At 37.4% G+C, this 18,711-nt stretch overlaps 1 protein-coding gene across 6 annotated transcripts; it reads right to left on the bottom strand.

Annotated features, from left to right (window-relative positions):
- Positions 1-638: 638 nt before the first annotated feature.
- LOC119990446 (protein SHORT ROOT IN SALT MEDIUM 1-like) lies at positions 639-12,718 on the bottom strand. 6 transcript variants are annotated; one of them, XM_038836362.1, is made up of 24 exons: positions 12,573-12,717; positions 12,336-12,440; positions 11,743-11,946; positions 10,487-10,777; positions 10,212-10,312; positions 9,270-9,986; positions 9,121-9,166; positions 8,298-8,390; positions 8,154-8,209; positions 7,837-7,954; positions 6,543-6,754; positions 6,393-6,456; positions 5,881-6,048; positions 4,491-4,521; positions 3,294-4,405; positions 3,097-3,171; positions 2,860-2,934; positions 2,534-2,783; positions 2,265-2,455; positions 1,772-1,948; positions 1,231-1,452; positions 1,093-1,134; positions 945-1,007; positions 639-867 (listed from the first exon to the last, which is right to left on the bottom strand). In XM_038836362.1, the coding sequence occupies exons 2-24, from the start codon at positions 12,402-12,404 to the stop codon at positions 787-789; spliced, it is 4,458 nt and encodes a 1,485-aa protein (XP_038692290.1). In that variant the 5' UTR covers positions 12,405-12,440; positions 12,573-12,717; the 3' UTR covers positions 639-786. The 6 variants fall into 6 exon arrangements, with proteins under 6 accessions (XP_038692290.1, XP_038692288.1, XP_038692291.1 ...); XM_038836360.1 differs by having other exon boundaries at positions 2,265-2,783; XM_038836363.1 differs by having other exon boundaries at positions 2,265-2,783; positions 3,294-4,321.
- Positions 12,719-18,711: the final 5,993 nt, after the last annotated feature.

Raw genomic sequence — 18,711 nt, 5'->3', positions numbered from 1 at the left:
GGCAACTTCTTGCACAGAACCAGCTATGGTGAAAGAGGTTTGGGCAGAATCTGGAATTCGAGCTCAGGAAAATCCAGCAACTCCTCCCTTACTATCATGTAGTCACCAGACACTGAATTCCACTCCTCCCTTACTATCAGTCTATCATGTAGCCAACATAGACAAAGAAAGAATTCCCAGGCACAATCTACAAGGCAGATAGTGACAAGATCTTCCACAATCCCTCATATAACTATGCTTTCATGAAGGTTTTGGGTTTCTGGTTAAGATTTTGAGTGGGGAACAAGACTGCCATGTGAACTGGCTCGGTTTGTGGGAGAATTGGTGGGTTATTTGGGGATTGGGTATATGACATGAAATCTGTAGCCATGTCTTTTAGACTTTATGATGTTTCAGCATCCAATTAACTTGTCCCCCAAGGCATCAATCCCTTCATTATTTGAGCACATAACATGTTCCCTTACTTTCACAAAATAAATTGTACCCTACTTCAGAAGGAAATGCTTAGGATTTTAGATGTAAATAGAAGAGCAAGTGCGCTTACAAACACACTATATAGGTACATATTGTTCAAATACAACTGGCGGCCTAACTTCAAGTATCCCCCTCTGCATATAGAAAAGTTGCCCTGTTTGGGATTTCCAAATTCTCAATTTCCATGAATAAAACTTGCATGAATTCATTATTTTTTTCCCATCTCTTTAAGGTTTATACAAAAGAAATTCAAGAGCATTATCGATTCGAGTCTTCAAAAATTAAAACCCAGAAACACTTCATCCTAAAACATTACATCCTCAGGAGTTTATTGTAAAGAATGCGGTCATCCCTTCCAGTATTGCTCTCCAACAAAGCACTTTGCACAAGTTCCTAAAGCGGGGATCAACTGTTGGTAAAACCATAAAAGCTAGAATTCAGAGATTAATGTGGGAGAAGGCTGCTCTCACCTTGACATCCCTGTGCGAGAGAAATTTCCCCAAGTTGTGGATAATTAACCTCAAGTCTTCGACCTGAAAACAAAAGAAATACTCCTCACTAGTCTATCACATGATAATATGCTACTAGGGGTAGGGAGTTAAAAAAGTTAGAACTTACTCTTAGGTAGCCTACTTGATTCCGGTCAAAGAACCGAAAAGCCTGTTTGAGAAAGAAAAAATTGGTTTTTCATAACAAAAGAACGTTTCCTCATTATTATTAATCACAAAAAGAAACAAGAGATTCCTCGGAACATACCTGCAACAGCTCTTTATCAACCACAGCCAACTTCCTTGACAGAGGCTCTTTCTTCTCTGACTCCACCTTGGCCTCTATTTTATCCACATCAAACTTGGGTTTTGCCTCATCGACTTCCATATCAGTTTTTTCCTTGGCAGATTCTTTGGGATCATCATTTGTATTGCCCATCACCTTTTCAAGCTCTGCATCCTCCTCAGTCTTCCCTTCTCCTAAGTCAGTCTGTTTAGAAGAAAATACATAGGTAAGCACAGGGGGGAAAAAAAACAGCCTCAATCAGAAAATAATGCATAATCAAAGTCTAAATGTACAAAAGCAACAGGTGAAGAGATCAGTACGATTAAGCTACCTAAACTATTAACAATATTAAATGCAGTACACGGTTGAAAGTCATGCAAAACAAAATGACTAAAAACGCAATCAGACCCCCCAAAGTGTCAGCTTGGGGTACTCCATCTATTTCCATTGACTACTAGTTCATATAAGGCAACTCTTCTGCGAAAAAAAGCTTGTACAAATTTACAAGAAACAGTATTCGTGCCTCGTTAGAGTCAGATCCAGTACTTGCATCCTCCACCTCATCATATTCTTCTGGATCTTCCTCATCAACTTCCATATCAGTTTTTTCCCTGGCAGATTCTCTGGGATCATCATTTGTATTTCCCGTCACCTTTTCAAGCTCCACATCCTCCTCAGTCTTCCCTTCTCCTAAGTTAGTCTGTTTAGAAAGTAAATACATATGTAAGCACAGGTTAAAAAAACAGCCTCAATCAGAAAATAATGAATAATCAAAGTCTAAATGTACAAATGCAACGGCTGAAGAGATCATACAATTAACTTAATTAAACTATAACAATATTGAATGCGGTACAAGGTTGAAAGTCATGCCAAACAAAATGACTAAAAACACAATCAGGCCCCCAAAATGTCAGCTTTGTGGTACTCCATCTATTTCCATTGAATCCTAGTTCATATATGGCAAACCCTTATGTGAAAAAAAGCTTGTACAAATTTACAAGAAACAATATTCTTACCTCGTTAGAGTCAGATCCAGTATTTGCATCCTCCACCTCATCATATTCTTCTGGATCTTCCTCTGGGTCCTCCTCAACATCAGATTCGTACTCCAGTTTTGTATCTTCAATAAGCTCAGCAGATTTACCCTCATCAGCCAAAATTTTGGCATCATCAGGTTGAGCTGCAGCTTTTTCATCACCTGGTTGAGCTGCATTTGACTTTTCAGAATTAGCTGGTTTGCTTTTCACAGGAAGCTCATTGGTTTTCAGAAGCTCAGCAGATTTACCCTCATCGGCCACAAGTTTGGCATCATCAGGTTGAGCTGCAGCTTTTTCATCACCTGGTTGAGTTGCATCTTTTTCATCACCTGGTTGAGCTGCTTTTGACATTTCAGAATTAGTTGGTTTGCTTTTCACAGGAAGCTTATTGGTTTTCAGACGCTTTGATGGCGATTTCTTGTCATTTTTATCCACATTCTTTTCTTCCCGTAGCCTCTTATGTTGATTTCTTTTCCTCACAAACCTATTTCGCAAGTTCTACATGGAAAATCAAGCACTTAATATAAATGCATCAATGAAAAAAGTGTTACTTACATGGACATTATAAACCAACCTGCAGAAACTGTAAAATTCGAGAGCCCATTTGATATTGAAGCATTTCACAAAGTGATTCCGCAAATAATGAAAGCTGTAGAATGTTAAAGTAAGGCAACCATTAGCAATGAAGCTATTAATCTGGCATTTTGCACAAGTAGTGTAAAGAACGTATAGAAAGAGTAACTAGTTGAAGACAAAAAGGCACACTACATCAACCAGCAGAAATGAACACAAATTGATGAGAAAAGCAAACCTCAAATGTTGATTCCTCAATGTCCTTATCAGTGTATTCCAATAAGGAATCCAGTGACAGTGATAATGAACGCAGCTGTTGTAAAGAAATTCCGATTAGATATGTATAAGAAAAATATTAAGTGACCATTCATGCAGAATAATCTTAATAGAACTTGTGGCAGATAATGCAGTTAATTTTGGAATGGTATCATCTACCTTAGATTCATTACTCCCTTTTGTTTGTAATAGCAATCCAGGGTGACGGGGAAGTTCTTCAGATTTTCTCATTTCTTTCACTTCTTTACCAGATTTGCTTCTAGACTCATCTTTTGCATCCTTGTACTTTTTGTCTTTTGGCTTTCCTCCATTGCCAGCTTGATCAACCTTCTGAGTAGTTTTCTTCTCAGCCTTCATCCCCACATTAGTCCCCGAGCCATTTTTTATATCACTTACCTTTTCAGTCCTTTTATCCTCCTTGTCAGCCACAATAGTGGTTTTAGATGAAACGGCCACATTATCTTTCTTGTCAGCAACTGCTTCTGTTTTCTTTTTAGAAATTACTTTCTTGATGGACTTCTTGACTTCATGTGCATGTTCTCCTGTATCTGCAGCATGCTTGTCAACTGGATCAGCTTCATGAATGGCCCCATCGCTTGCTTCTGCACCAGTTGCTTTTTTCTTGGGTACCCTCTTAATAATTTTCCTCTTTATGGTTGTCTTCACATTAGCATCTTTCACAATTGGAGTGCTGCCAGGATCAGATTTATCCTTTTGTTTGTCTTCAGAACAGTCATCATCCTTGTCTTTTAACTTAAGCTGCACATCCTTATCTGTTTCTTCAGCAGTGCTCGGCATGGGGACCTTTTTTGTAACTTTTCTCCTTACAAAAGTGCTCATATCTGCAGGTTTAGCTGAACATTTATTCTGTTCCCCCGAGGTCTCCAATTGTGCACCTTTTTCTCCAAGAACCTTCTCATCTAAGGAGTCCTTTTTGCCACCAGTACTATCCGCAACTAGTTTTTTATCTGCAACCTTGTGCTTGACAATCTTCCTTATAATCTTCTTTTTTCCAGGCTTTGCACTGCCAGCTGTCCAAGCGCCTGTTTCTCCTTGTTCATTCTCAACAATCTTGCCTCCTTCGTTCATACTCCCATTCTTTGTCCCATACTCTCCATGTTCATCAGCTTGTCCCTCAATTGCAATACCTTCCATCAAATTGCCTTCTTTTGCCTTTTTGACATCCACTGCCACTCCAGAAGATGCCAATTCATTGTTTTTGTCTGATTTGTTCACTCGTTTAGAATCATTTGATGAATCAATTTCCTTACCTGAGGAAAAGGTGCAAAGTGGCTACCAGTGTCAATGCATAAAAAACAAAAATGGTTGAAGAAAATATTTGCATACTCCACTAACCTTTAAGCCTTTCCTTTTTCTCTTGAATTTTCTGAAAGAACACAAGTTATGTTAGTTTTAATCTAAATAACACGTCCATCATACACCACTTTATGCTGAAGTCGGGAAGAAAAAAAAGAGAAGCACAATAAACTACAGCCAACAGATACTACTTTCCTACTCGTTCGTTAATCATGTGTGGACCCGAGCAATGTATGGGAAAAGTGAGAGGAAAACGAAAAGGTGAGCATAGTAAATAGGTATACATAAGTTTTGCTAATAGATTCGAATTACTTATTCCAGGTAGCACAACATTTGTTCTTCCAGTGCTAAACAATTACAAGATTATACATTAAACTGTCAAATAAGGGTGCTATTAATGCAATATCCCATCATGAAAAATAATTTGGAAATGAAGGATAGAGTGGTAACAGCTGCAAAAGTGCATGTGGTAGGAGAATTAACAGCAGTTAAGGTTGTAAAGAAGACTGACAATCATCCTTGTTAGAAATTTGAGGAACCATATACGATCAAATCAGAAGTAGTATGAGATACGTACCTAGATTAGAAACTTCAGATAGAACCAATCCAAAAAACCGCATCATACAACATTAAGATGAGAATCTGATGGATATTATCAACTTAAAAATCCCAATTGAAATGCTTAAACACAGGCGGATTGGATTTATATCTGGTTAAGTGTATTGCCAAAGCATGCTGTGTTGCTTTGTGAGCATTACATATATAAAATGAAGATGGAATGAGGAAGAATTACAAGAGAAGAAAAAATAGGGAGACTGGGAGCTGTCAAGTGAACACATCATGGCACATTGTCGGCTTATCGAAGTTCTATATTATGCGGCAAAATCATAAAATTAAATAGGTGTTAGGTACCACTTCTGACCACTATCACTAACAATTTTAATTGCACAGATAAAAGATCTCCATTTTGCTGCATATATTTCAGAAGAGCGGTGAAGGTCCATGACCCGCAACAATCTTGCACCAGACATATTTCATCCACACTAAAAATACAGATGAAAAGTTTAGGTAAGTAGAATTCTACATTCATTATAAGATGTCCTATGTGTAAAAAAATTATTTTCTATTACTTGCTTTCAAAATAAGATGATTTAGCAAAAACATGCAGGGAGGACAAATAGTAGGGCTGTAAAAAAATTACCGATATAATCGAACAGACCGGTAACTAACCAGATCGGCCAGTTATTTACAAAAAAAAAAATTCATATTTCATTAAAGAACTGACCGAAAAATCAATCGATAACCGACAATAACCAACCAACAATCGTCGATTAAATTAATGTCAAAAACCGGGAAAAAAATCGACCGTAACCGACCATTTTAACCCCAACAAATAGTGAATATTAATTTCAAGGAAAACAAAAGCAACCTCTTTTTGCGATTGAAGTTCTCTTTCAGAAACAGCTTTCTTATGAGCAAGCCACTGATCTCGCCACGTATCCAATGAAGGGAGACATTCGGACAAATCAGGAAGGAAAAGTACAGTGACCTCTTTATGACTAAAGAACCCATCCTTCCCAACTCTGTCATAGTGTATCTGGAAATGCCAATTTAAGATGATTTTAAAAAATAGCTCTCTGACATCAAGATATGTGCAGCAACCAAATAGTAAAACATTCTTTGGAACATCCAGATGGTAGGAATCTAACCAAATAAGAAATTCACATGGCTCATCTAACAAGTAACAACATAACACCTAAGTACAAGAATTGTTATTAATGCACAAATTCGAATTGCAACCAATATCCCAAAAACAAAAACAAAAAAAGTAGTCGTGCAAATGTCTAAAAAGTTGCAAGATGTATTGTGATGCGTCTAGTTCACATATTAACCCAAAACCTGATGAACAACAAACAAGTAGAAGCCAAAATGAATTAATACCTCAAGGAAACGATTCCAATGACTGCAGGATTGCAGATCCAGTCGAATGACATCCTTTGCATATCTGGAAAAACAAAATAATACTTCATACCCGCTACAGGAAAGCATCAAGGTCGGAAGCACAATTTTACAAAAAGGAATAGCACTAACCTTAGAGCAGTTCGAATTAAAACAGAATCATCAACTGATGGGTCACCACCATCAGCAGAACTCCATGGACCACCAATTGCCATGAAAGAGCGGTCCCTTTTCAGGACAGAAAATCTAAGTATATTGCAAATATGGGGTATGTGGTCATTAGAGGTTCTCTCAGATGACAAATCTTCCAGAGCATTCTTGCCAACTCCGCTCATCAAAATCATCTGAACCAATGGCAAAATGAGGCACTAACTTAGTGAAAAAACTAAGAAGGCATACAAAACATCAATATAAAGGCTATTTAAAACTAGGAATAAAACATGAATAATTATTATGAAAGAAAAATATAAAAACACAAGGGTGTGCTACATAAGCTTGATATGGAGAAACATTATGATTTTGTTAACAGGGACTTCATTCATTATATCTTCAGAAAAGGATTTGGGGTGAGATGATGATGCTCTTGGGATAAAAAAAATGCATTTCTTTCAGCTTCTTTCTCAATTACAGTTAAGGAAGGGGTCATGGAGTTATTTTTGTTTCTCAAGGGGAATGGAGGAAGGTGGATTATGGAACTTGTGCCAGTCTTTCACTTTTTTCAAAGTAGGAAGGGGCAGAGGAATTCTTTTTTGGCACGATACTTGGGTTGATTCTTCCATTGAAAAGAAAGATTTCAGGTTCAATCAAGATTCACCAACTCTAAGGAAGCTACGATACAAGATTATGCAAATTTTAGTAGAGTTGAAGTCTCTTGGGATAATATCTCTTTCAGTAGAAATGCTTTACAATGGGAATTGCAGAGTTTCAATATGTAAGAGAAAGGACTCCCTTACTCGGTAAAAAGGCACAACAGAATGTGCATCAAGAGTTAATTATATCACCATCAAGAATTAAATTCTCAAATCATTTTAAAGTTTCCTCCTTTGTGTAGCTAGAAAAAGTCAAAAAGGATGAACATGAAAATCACAAATTTTTAAACAGCCTCAAAAACACACACGTAAAGAAAATGTGACTTTTTTCTGAAAATAAAAGTTTCCAAATGCCACCAAATCACCAAAAGCATCAGAATTAAACTACAAGAGCATACAAATGATGGCACCACACAGGAAAAAAGAAGAAGAAGAAGAAGATATCAAGCACTTGAGTGAAAGAACAAATAAATGGATAAATAGATCCATTAAACCCTTCATAGCTAAACCATTGAAGTTGGATACATAATGAATAAGTTTCCAATCAAATCAATTTTTTATAGCTACAAGTCAACTATGCATACTAAGACAGCAAAGCAAAATCACAAATGGCCTACCTTTGCATTCCAAATTGTGCTTCCATGAGCCAGTTTTACACGATCCTCAGCGAAAGGCTCACTGGACGGATTTGTCAACTCAGCTATACTGCTGCCTTCAACAAAGTCATGTTCAAAACTGTTCCACTCAACAGGTAATGCCGTTATGGAGATGTAAGAATAACTCATAATTTTGGCCGAAAATGTTTAACAGAAAAAATGCCAAAACTGAAGCAGCAATGAACAAACAATATACCCAACACTGAAAATGTCAACAAAAAGAAAATTCTATCGAGACTAAAAAGCGGCAACAGATAAACTTCAGAAGAGCAAGAGACCTGACAGGAGTATGGATTGAAAGTCTAAGGTTCTGCTTTGGCCAATGAACGACAGCCTAAAATAAGTACAACATCAAGTGAAAAAGGATATTCAACTATTAAAATAGAACACCAGCTCATATGGAAATTCCTAGGATTTCTTACTTTGGTAAATTCTGGAGCTACGAAAAGTCTGGGATACCGCTTATCAATGGACAGATAATCCCTTTCCTCAGCTACCAAACTGAATGAATGAACCTGCAAGTCGCCATTATTGATTAGAAACAGGAACAAAATCCTCAAAAGACCATTCAAGTTGCAATACAAAGACATTACAAAGGAACAATGTAAAGAGTAATTCAAAGAAAAAAAACTTGAGAACCAGCTTTCAACTTTTTCAGAGTTCAATAAAGCACTAAATTTCAAATAAGAGGCCAAAATGGCCATTATCCAACATCGTCTTCAGACCATGTGCAGAAGATGTTGGGTTCATGCTTAAGGTTCAGATGTATGAATTCAGAATCTCTGAGCGAGTAGCAACATGGCAACACCATCCATGAAAGCAACTAGGAACCAAAAGAATAGGTAGAGGGTGCCAGGACATCAGAGGTGTGCTCAAAATATAGGAAATAAGGATAAGGTGAAGCCAACAAAACAAGAAACAAGAAGCCAGGATTTTAAACACTGAAAACCAGGGCTTAAAGACCACCAAAATAAGATATTGCAGGAGGATACTCCAGAAACGGATAAATTACACTGAAGATGGGGGAGTGAGAAATTTGCCAACGGCATATACTCAACCGAGATAAAAGAACACTGGCAATCTGGGTAAAATGAAAAAAGGCTGAGCAAGAAACAATGATATGAAGCATATAGATCAAATCCTCTCAAGTCCAGAACTGAAAATCGGCAAAGAATAGAGAGTAGCCCATTAGACAGGAACAAAGTTTATAGGTCATCGAATCACAACTTATTGTTTTTCCTTTACCTTGCAGGCATATTCTCTCCTTTTTTCTTTAACAGGTGAGTGGCGCCTTCAGCATAGCAGAACAGCAAGTTAGTTATGAAGGCTTCAAGATATAAGCAGCTATATATTCACAACTAGAGTAGGACGCAAAATGAAACATCATGATCCACCTATGCAGAACTTCATGGCTTAAGGAATCCCGTCGTAAGGATTTCCCCTCCTTTATCAAAGAAGAACCGCGGTGATCCATAGACGGTCTTGCTGGAGTTCGGTCATGTCGAGGTTCAATCCCACGTTTGCGCTCTCGCTCCCTTTCCTTTCCTCGCAACTCCAAAATGTGTTCCCTATCACGTTTTCTTTCCCGTTCTCGTTCTCGTTCTCGTTCTCTTTCTCTTTCACGATCTCTCTCCCGTGCACGTTCACGATCACGGTCGCGTTGACGCTCCTTCTCCCTCTCTCCTTCTTTCTCCCTCTCACTTAAATGGTCCCGATGACGCTCCTCTTCTCTTCGTTCAAATTCTCGAAGATAAGTAGCCCTGTCATCCTTTTCGTCATCAATCCTTGGAACACCAGCGCGCAACAACGAACTACCCGGGTAATTTGACTCCAGAGATGTACCATGAAGCCCTTTTCCAGTGCCATAGTCCCTACCAGGAGGCAAGCTAACTCCATAACCTGTATTTGATGAACTTTGAGGATACAAGAGATCGTCTACATTTCTTCGTGGTGCTGCCCCCAATATAGAAGGAGCATGCTGCCCATCATGTGAAGAGGCACTGAACATTGATGAACTGCGAGGATCAGCATCCATTCTTCCTCTATAAGGTACAGTATCTTGAGTGGAATGACGACTAGCAGCATCCCTTGCTGCAAGATAATCAATCTGTCTGCCAGAAATGTGTTGCTACTCAGTGTCGTATGAAGCATATGCTGTGCACAAACTATCACCAAAAAGTATATGCCTACTTATCATATAGAAGGAAAGGATGACCAGTCCACTCATTAATGTGGAAAATAGCTAGACTCACAGGGAAGCACCAGTCGCCATCAGAACAAAAGCCAAGTTACTTTAACACATCATACAACCAAAGTGTACCAAAGTAAAGAAATACCTGGCACCTCCATCAACAGAAGGAGATTGCAGTGACTGAGATTTTCGCAGATGTTCTTGCCTAAGCCGTGACACTTGATCAATTCGATCATAAATATCTGGCTGTTAAAGGAGATGAAACAAATGGACATAAAGCCAGTTCAGTTTGAAGCATACCCAATTAGACCATTTTAAACATGAACTAGCAGATGAGAGTGAGAAGATTTTTTAATAAAAGAAATAGCCGGCAAGTAATAGAACTGAGATATTTTTTAAATGGAAAGGAAAAAACATCACCTGTTGTTGAGTATATAAACCAACGGAATCAGTATATCTTGTAGTTGGTTCTGCTTGCAAGTCCCTTACCATATAAGCACCTTGTAGATCACTGTACTGCCGTCTGCCCATTGCAGGATAATCTGAAATCTTCTCTGCAAATATTTGATTACCTTTGTGACTGTATCCATGGCTTGACGATGAGACATAGTCACTAGATGCAAACTTAGGTGAATCAGGCAGCGCAGAGGAATAGACTCCACGACCTCCCAAAGTTGATGAACCAGTCCCTTTGGCAATAATTGCTGGAACCTACACAACATAGGCTTGAATATTGGTAAGGCAGTAGAAAAAGGGAAGAGGAGGCAGTAATCCGGTCACCACAAGAGACAAAATGGCTCAAAAAACTAATTAACTGTGAGCACACTAATTTATTAGGTACGAGAAGTAATAAAATAAAGCAACCACAATGTTTTTTTGACATTGATATCTTGATATCTTGACTCTTCTTATTGTTATATCAGTATTTTAAGTTACCAAGGGCATTGATAGAACCATAAATTATATCATGATTAAGTAAATCCTGTAAGCCTATTTACCAACCCATGGGAGTCAGTTATTCTGATTCTGTTAATGTGTTTTATGCTAAAACAACAATACATGTTAGCAATTTTATTTACCCAGATTGGTACACATATCAGTAACCCCATAACGACATTAAGTGGCATAAAAAAAATATTAAGTGACTTTGCTGTTCTTATGGAACGGTCTGTTAAATAATACATATTACAATAAATTCTTTCCAACATATGATGCAATAGTTGTGTAACCTTTTAAAATTTTAGGCAACAAGGCTAGTGGTCATGTCATGCACTTTAGCAACCCAACAAATTGGTAGGTACAACATGGTCTTCTCACTTTCAAGTGACCAGATTAGAAAGAAATCCATTAGACAAAACAATCCCAAGATAGCATATGTTTGCAACATCGAAGGCAGAACCTATATAAGCTGCCGATAAAAATAAGAGGGAGAGAGACAATTGATTTTGTGCCACCACATATATGCATACAGTATAAGTTCATTTACATCAAATTTTACTTACAAGCTCAACTTCAACACAGACCCTGTACACAGGACACTAGGAGACAAGGCCATCAAAAAACTCAAGCCAAGCAGAAAGGCAAAAGTACATCAGTCAAATGTTGTAAATTAAGGCAGAAGTTGTAGAAAATACAAAGAAACTAAGGAATAAGAATGAAAATTTATATCTGCAGACCTGTTGAGCAGTTGTCAAAGCAGCTGACCCATACACAGATCCATATTGCCCCCCATAATGTGCTGCAGATGAAGGATGAGGTCCATACCCACCAATGTCTGCTTCCTGAGAATTAATTAGTATTGACGGATGCCGAGAAGACAGGGGGTGTTGGGAGCCCCTATCTGGTCCTACTACAGAACTTGCAGAATATGCAGACCCCAGCTGCAAAGGTAATAATAAAGAGGCAGGAAGAAAAAGCTTTAATCAATACGTACACAAGCGAGCATCTTCAAACAGATGGGCAGTGCTACACAGGAACAAAAAGACCCCATAAAAAGGGTATCAAAAACATAAGTATGCGCTAGTGTGTGACAATAATCTAATTCACAAATTGAGTTTCTTGAAGTAAAAAAGGCCTGCACAATAAGAAGATAGAGGATAAGATAACAACTTAGCCATAGTTTCTCTGAACACAGATTACAGAATCAACCAAACCAAGCAAAAGCTGTATCTTTTGAAAGAGATTTTATGAAAGACAATGCGTGAGGTCTAATACCCTAACCCACATGCGGATTCAATTAAATTCCAGGAAAGTTGAACATCGAACTCACGTTTTGAGAAAACCCAGATTGGCCGCCATATGATTGCCCGTATGCATTACTTGCTCGAGAAGAATACATGTCTCCACCACGTGAACAATCGGACAAAAATCAAACCTGCGTTAAAGAATTCAACTGTAAATTAGACATCGTTAGCTATGAAAAACAGGTCTTGATTGAAGTTGGAATCATTAATTAGATGCGTAACTATATGTAAAAGCCCTAACGATTGCAGAAACTGAAGCTTACGGTGACTGCAAGAGCTTTATGGTATTGCCATGGCAGTCAAAAACCCTATCATATGCAAGGATAAATTAAGCGACCGCTAAATACAATTTTTCCTGCTTTCATTTTTGTCCTTAAGCTATTCTTTTTCTAAATTTCATCATGAAATACTTATTTTATTTCTCAAAAAGTTATGATTCGCATCCACTTGGTTATACCTTGATTTTATTTTAGGGATGAGAGTCACTTCAATTTTTGACTCCAATTCCCTCACAAAACTCATATTAAATCATGAATTATTTTTTTTAAAAATGACATATTAGAGTTTAGGAGTTAGGAATTAGTGTTTAGAGTTTAAGATTTAAGGTTTAATTTTTGAATTTAGAGTTTAAAATTTGGTTTTTTTCCCTTCAAAATCTATTATATTATAACATTACCAGCACCAAAATACTCAATTACACATTTTAATTCATAATTTAACATGATTTTTATAGAGAATTGGAGCAAGAATGGGAGCTCTCCTATCCCTTGATTTAAGGATTAGGGTTTTTCGGAAAAGGAGCACTTTTCAAAACTCATTTTTGAAATCTAACCTACTTTTTTAACAACATGAAATCTAACACTTTTTTTGAAAGGAATTGTCTCAAATACTCTTATTTCACATTGTTTCACTCAAAAATCATTTCCCCTTCCTGCGACATCACCCTCGTTCCTCTTTCTCTTCGTTCTTCTTTCTCTACGTTCTTCTTTCAATTCGTTCTTCTTTCACTTCGACGTTGTTAATCTACAATTTTTGCCTCATTCGACCACCCCTCTACACCTAGTTATTCATGAGTATGTTTTATTTAATTTTGTATTTGTGATTCGAGTATGAGTTTTTCAATCTAGTAGTGCTTAGGGTTTCGAGTATTTATTCGAGCAGTTTAGGGTACTTTGTGTGCTATGTTCCAGTATTCCATATTTATTGTTTCGAGTATTTTTGTTTTATCTGTTCAAGTTTGTTGTTCGAGTATTTTGTTGTATTTGTTCGAGTATTTGGTTTTATTGTTCGAGTATTTCAGATTTGTTGTTCGAGTATTTCAGTTTTTCAACTTTGACCGTCCGTAACTTTTGATCCGCTCGTGTGTTTCCTTATTATAATAAGTTTCCGAGAACTGATTTTGAAGACCTAAAGGTCAACTGGCGGACGGAGATCGAAAAGACGTTGTTTTGAAGTCTAACCGAGTTAATAAGAGATGTGAAGAACATTTTTTTGTTATACATTTTCTTGTTCGAGTAAATGGTGTATATGTTCAAGTATTATAAATATTTGTTCGAGTAAATAGTCTATATGTTCGAGTATATAGTTTATATGTTCGAGTATTTTTTTGTATTTGTTCGAGTATTTGGTTTTATTGTTCGAGTATTTCAGATTTGTTATTCTAGTATTTCAGTTTTTCAACTTGATCGTCCGTAACTTTTGATCTGCTTGTGTGTTTCCTTATTATAATATGTTTCCGATGACTGATTTTGAAGACCTAAAAGTCAACTGCGGGAAGGAGATCGAAAAGGCGTTTTTTTGAAGTCTAACGAAGTTAATAAGAGATGTGAAGAACATTTTTTTGTTATACATTTTCTTGTTCAAGTGAATGGTGTATATGTTCAAGTATTATAAATATTTGTTCGAGTAAATAGTTTATATGTTCGAGTATATAGTTTATATTTTCGAATGATACATTTTTTTCTAAATGGAAATGGTGTATATGTTTGAGTAATACTATATTTGGTTCGAGTAAATAACTCTGACTGTTCAAGTAAATAGTTATTGTCATTGCTAACAACCAACCGTTCCAAATGGAAATGTGTGTTATAGACAAATTTCGTGACCACCTCATTCGAAGTTCGATCAATTCCCGTAATCTTGTATATCTTCTCCAAAAAATCCTCATAGGAAATTGACTCATTCACTACTAAACGTTTCCCAGTACCACCAATGAATTTGTAAATTCCTCCTGAAAATTCTCAGTCTCCGCTGCATATAACAACAATGTCAACATCACCCATTTTGTAAAAAAAAAGTGTAAAATTCATTCAAAAACACTTTATAAATCCAAATACTCAAACAGATAATTACAATTACTCGAACAGATAATTAGAATTACTCGAATACATATCATTAATTACTCGAATACATATCATCAATTACTCGAACAGATAAACTATATACTCGAACATATAAACTATTTACTCGAACAAATATTTATAATACTTGAACATATACACCATTTACTCGAACAAGAAAATGTATAACAAAAAAATGTTCTTCACATCTCTTATTAACTCTGTTAGACTTCAAAACGACTCCTTTTCGATCTCCTTCCGCCTAGTTAACTTTTGGGTCTTCAAAATCAGTCCTTGGAAACATATTATAATAAGGAAACACAAGAGCGGATCAAAAGTTACGGACGGTCAAAGTTGAAAAACTGAAATACTCGAACAACAAATCTGAAATACTCGAACAATAAAACCAAATACTCGAACAATAAAACCAAATACTCGAACAGATACAACAAAATACTCGAACAACAAATATGAAATACTCGAACAGATAAAACAAAAATACTTGAAACAACAAATATGAAATACTGGAACATAGCACACAAAGTACCCTAAACTGCTCGAATGAATACTCGAAACAATGTGGAATAAGGGTATTTGGGACAATTCCTGTAACTCCCCGATCTGGAATGCGTTACTTTTGGTACCATCTAAATCAAACCATAATAAATTTAATCATCACACCATCGGAAATTTCGACAGCACCTCTCCATATTACAGAGGATGCCAACCTGGAGTAAACACACAACAAAATCACAAATATATGCACAACCTAAGCAGGGCCTCCGGCCATCTAATGATTCATAACACAGTTAAATTCTCAAATCTAAGAAGGGTCTGAGGCCTCCTAGCATGTCATATCATCAATGAATTTCACATCTAAGCAGGGCCTCAGGCCACCTAATAGTCACACATAATTTCTCCACACAACAACCTATATAATCAACATCCAGCACAAATAGCAATCCAGCAAACATAAGAAGTCGTTAGCACACAAAGTCCACCAACCCGGTTCGGGAGTTCTGATCACAAGGAGTACCCTCCCTACCGTCCATCCCACCGTCAAGACTAGGGATATCACACAACGTCTCAACTAAGAAATATAGATACGACCAAAATAGTAATAACATAAATCAAGTTTAGAACTATCTAATCCTATCACTCTCCAGAGGTCTATCCATGTCACGCGACCCTGATACCGGAACTAGACTCACCTGCGAGGCGGGAATAGGAGAAAGAAAATGGTGAGCGAAAGGCTCAGTAGGGAATAATAAAGAGTAAGTGAAAAATATAAAGCTGAAATATTAAAGAAAGACACAAATGCAACAATATGATAGCTAACATCATGTACACCAAACACAAGTAGATAACCACACCATACGAGATCCTAACTTGGTCCACCGGCCCTACACATATCGGGACCCTGAACAGCCCAACGGCATCATCGCATGGTGTTTCAAGCACATATGGAATCCCGATCCGGCCCACCGACATTCCTGTAGTCATGGGAATTCTGAACGGCCCAACGGCATTCCACATGTCACATCAATCACAACTAGGAGATATACGGGTCCATACCCGACATCTTCCATGCAATTACAATGTATGTCCAACATGGTTATCCAATAGGGTAAACCTACAACCTACATATATACATATACTACTACATGATGCATGTTCAAGAGTAATTCATGCTCAATGGAAGATTGAACAAGTAGGGTATGCAATATAATTCAAATCATACAATAAGGATATCACAAAGTGGGGTTATTCTCCCTTAGGCACAATTAAGGCGAGAACGCATCGTAATGAACAATGGGGAAGGATAAATGTTCTCAATAGGAAGACATATTCAAAGAGAATAACAAAGGGTGGAATTTCCCTACCTCGCACTCCGAAAATTAGCTATGTAAATCAAAACTCAACCTTGACTTTTCCCGACCTCAACCAACCTATTATTCGGTAAACCCATCCTCCAATCAATATACAAACAAATTCAATTTCACATATCTAACATAAATTAATCCAATAAATCAATAACCCATTACCTTCTCTTACCCAAAACTTTCAAGGTTCTTGAACTTCACCTACTCAAGCTTGCTACTCCAATCAACAATAGAATCTAGCAATACAACCATAAACAAGTCTAAATCAACCTATTAAATCACTAATTTCATCTAATTTAAAGATTTTCCCCCAAATCTACAAAACCCATAAAACTAGGGCTCGGCATCGGGCCGGGCTGGCCCGGCCCGGCCCGACTTTTTTGGGCTCAGGCCCGGCCCGGGCCCGGGCCCGGTTTATTTCTTCGGGCCTCGGGCCGGGCTCGGGCCGGGCCAAACTAAGAATATGAGGCCCAGGCCCGGCCCGGGCCCATAAAGTTCGGGCTTCGGGCTCGGGCTCCCACGGCCCGTCACTATTCATCCTCTTTGGAAATTATAAAATTAAATTGTTCATCATAGGATTCGAACTTGGGACTTTTAGAAAGGAGAGTAATGAACTAACCAACAAGCCAACTCTACTTTCATGTTATATTTGTCAACTAATTAAATTATTATCTTTACATACCACATGTTATATTTTTAACACAATTAAATAATTTTAGTTTTACCTAATCAGTATTGATTTTAAATTTTATATTATACACATATATAGTTTTAAATAGTTTAATTTTATACTTATTTTATAAAATCTTAGGGTCTTAAGATTTTATCAACATTTATGAGTAGATGGTCATATTATGGCTTTAGGGTTAGTGCTTAGGTTTAGGGTTTAGGATTTAAGATCTTTAGGGTTTAGGGCATTTAGGGTTTAGGGTCTTTAGGGTTAAGGGTTTAGGGCTTTTAGGGTTTAGGGGTTTTGAGTTTTGGGGTTTAGAGTTTAGGGCCTTTAGGGTTTTGGAGATTAAATCCTCGCGGGCCGGGTCGGGTCGGGTCGGATTGGGGCGGGGATAAATTGTCATCCCTGCTTACAATTGATTAATGTCATAATTGTACTTTAATTTTTACACAATTGAACAATATTTTATAGAGTGTGAAATATATACGTATGATGTGTATATATATATACACATACATTGCAATAATATATATATACACACATATATTATATATTATATATACATATATACAGATATATATGTGTGTGTATGTATATATATATATTACATGTATATATGTATGTATATATATGCAGACAGTGCATGCACTGTCTGCATATGTATATATATACACAAATACACAGACTGTGTATTTGTGTATATATATACATTATTTATTTTTATATGTACATAATATAAATACATACACACATACATATATATACACACACACATACACAGACAGTGTGCACTGTCTGTGTATGTGTGTGTGTATATATGTATGTGTGTGTGTATGTATTTATATATACATATATGTAAATATATACATATTATGTACATATAAAAAAAAATAACGTCGGGCTTGGGTCGGGCTCGGGCTCGGGCCGGGCCAAAATTGGCCCGAGGTGTCGGGCTTCGGGCCGGGCCCGGCCCAAAAAATGGAGCCCAGGCCCACCCAAGGGGTCGGGCCGGGCTGCCCAGGCCCGGTCTACTTTCGGGCCGGGCCGGGCTTTGGCCCGCAGGCCCGGGCCGGGCTCGGGCCGGGCCTAGGCCCGCGGGCCAAATGGTGAGCCCTACATAAAACCCTAGAATCTCAAATCACCCAATCTCTAAATACTAGCTTTTAGGTTTAAGAAACTTACCAAAGTTGTAGAAACAAATAGAAGGAAGAGATTCAAGCTTCCTTTAGGCCTCAAATGATGTAGCAACTCATGGATTTGGGTTTGGGTTTAAACCTTGAAAGATTAGAACAAAGAGAAGAATTTAAGAATATGTAAGCTAGAGAGAGAAGTCATGAATCCAACTTGAAACAACTTGAAAGAGAACAATCTTACCTTGATTGATGATCTTAGGTTGATGGGAGGAAGGAAATTTGAGAGAAAATGGGGTTTAGGGCTTGTTTAGGTCGGGTATGTTAAGAAGATTCATGAAATGGGTGTTTAAAATCATCCTCGGCGGGTTGATTTT

The sequence above is a fragment of the Tripterygium wilfordii genome, chromosome 22 (genome assembly GCF_013401445.1).
Source record: "Tripterygium wilfordii isolate XIE 37 chromosome 22, ASM1340144v1, whole genome shotgun sequence".
Lineage (NCBI taxonomy): Eukaryota > Viridiplantae > Streptophyta > Magnoliopsida > Celastrales > Celastraceae > Tripterygium > Tripterygium wilfordii.
This window is presented reverse-complemented; position numbering and strand designations above follow the sequence as displayed.

Excerpts from the sequence above, each read along its gene's own strand:
- LOC119990446 (XM_038836360.1), bottom strand. The coding sequence starts at position 12,404 with ATGTATTCTTCTCGAGCAAGTAATGCATACGGGCAATCATATGGCGGC. Across the intron at positions 10,778-11,742 it reads CTTTGACAACTGCTCAACAG|GTTCCAGCAATTATTGCCAA; the intron begins GTCTGCAGATAT and ends TATGTTGTGTAG. Across the intron at positions 2,935-3,096 it reads TTGAGGAATCAACATTTGAG|CTTTCATTATTTGCGGAATC; the intron begins GTTTGCTTTTCT and ends AACATTCTACAG.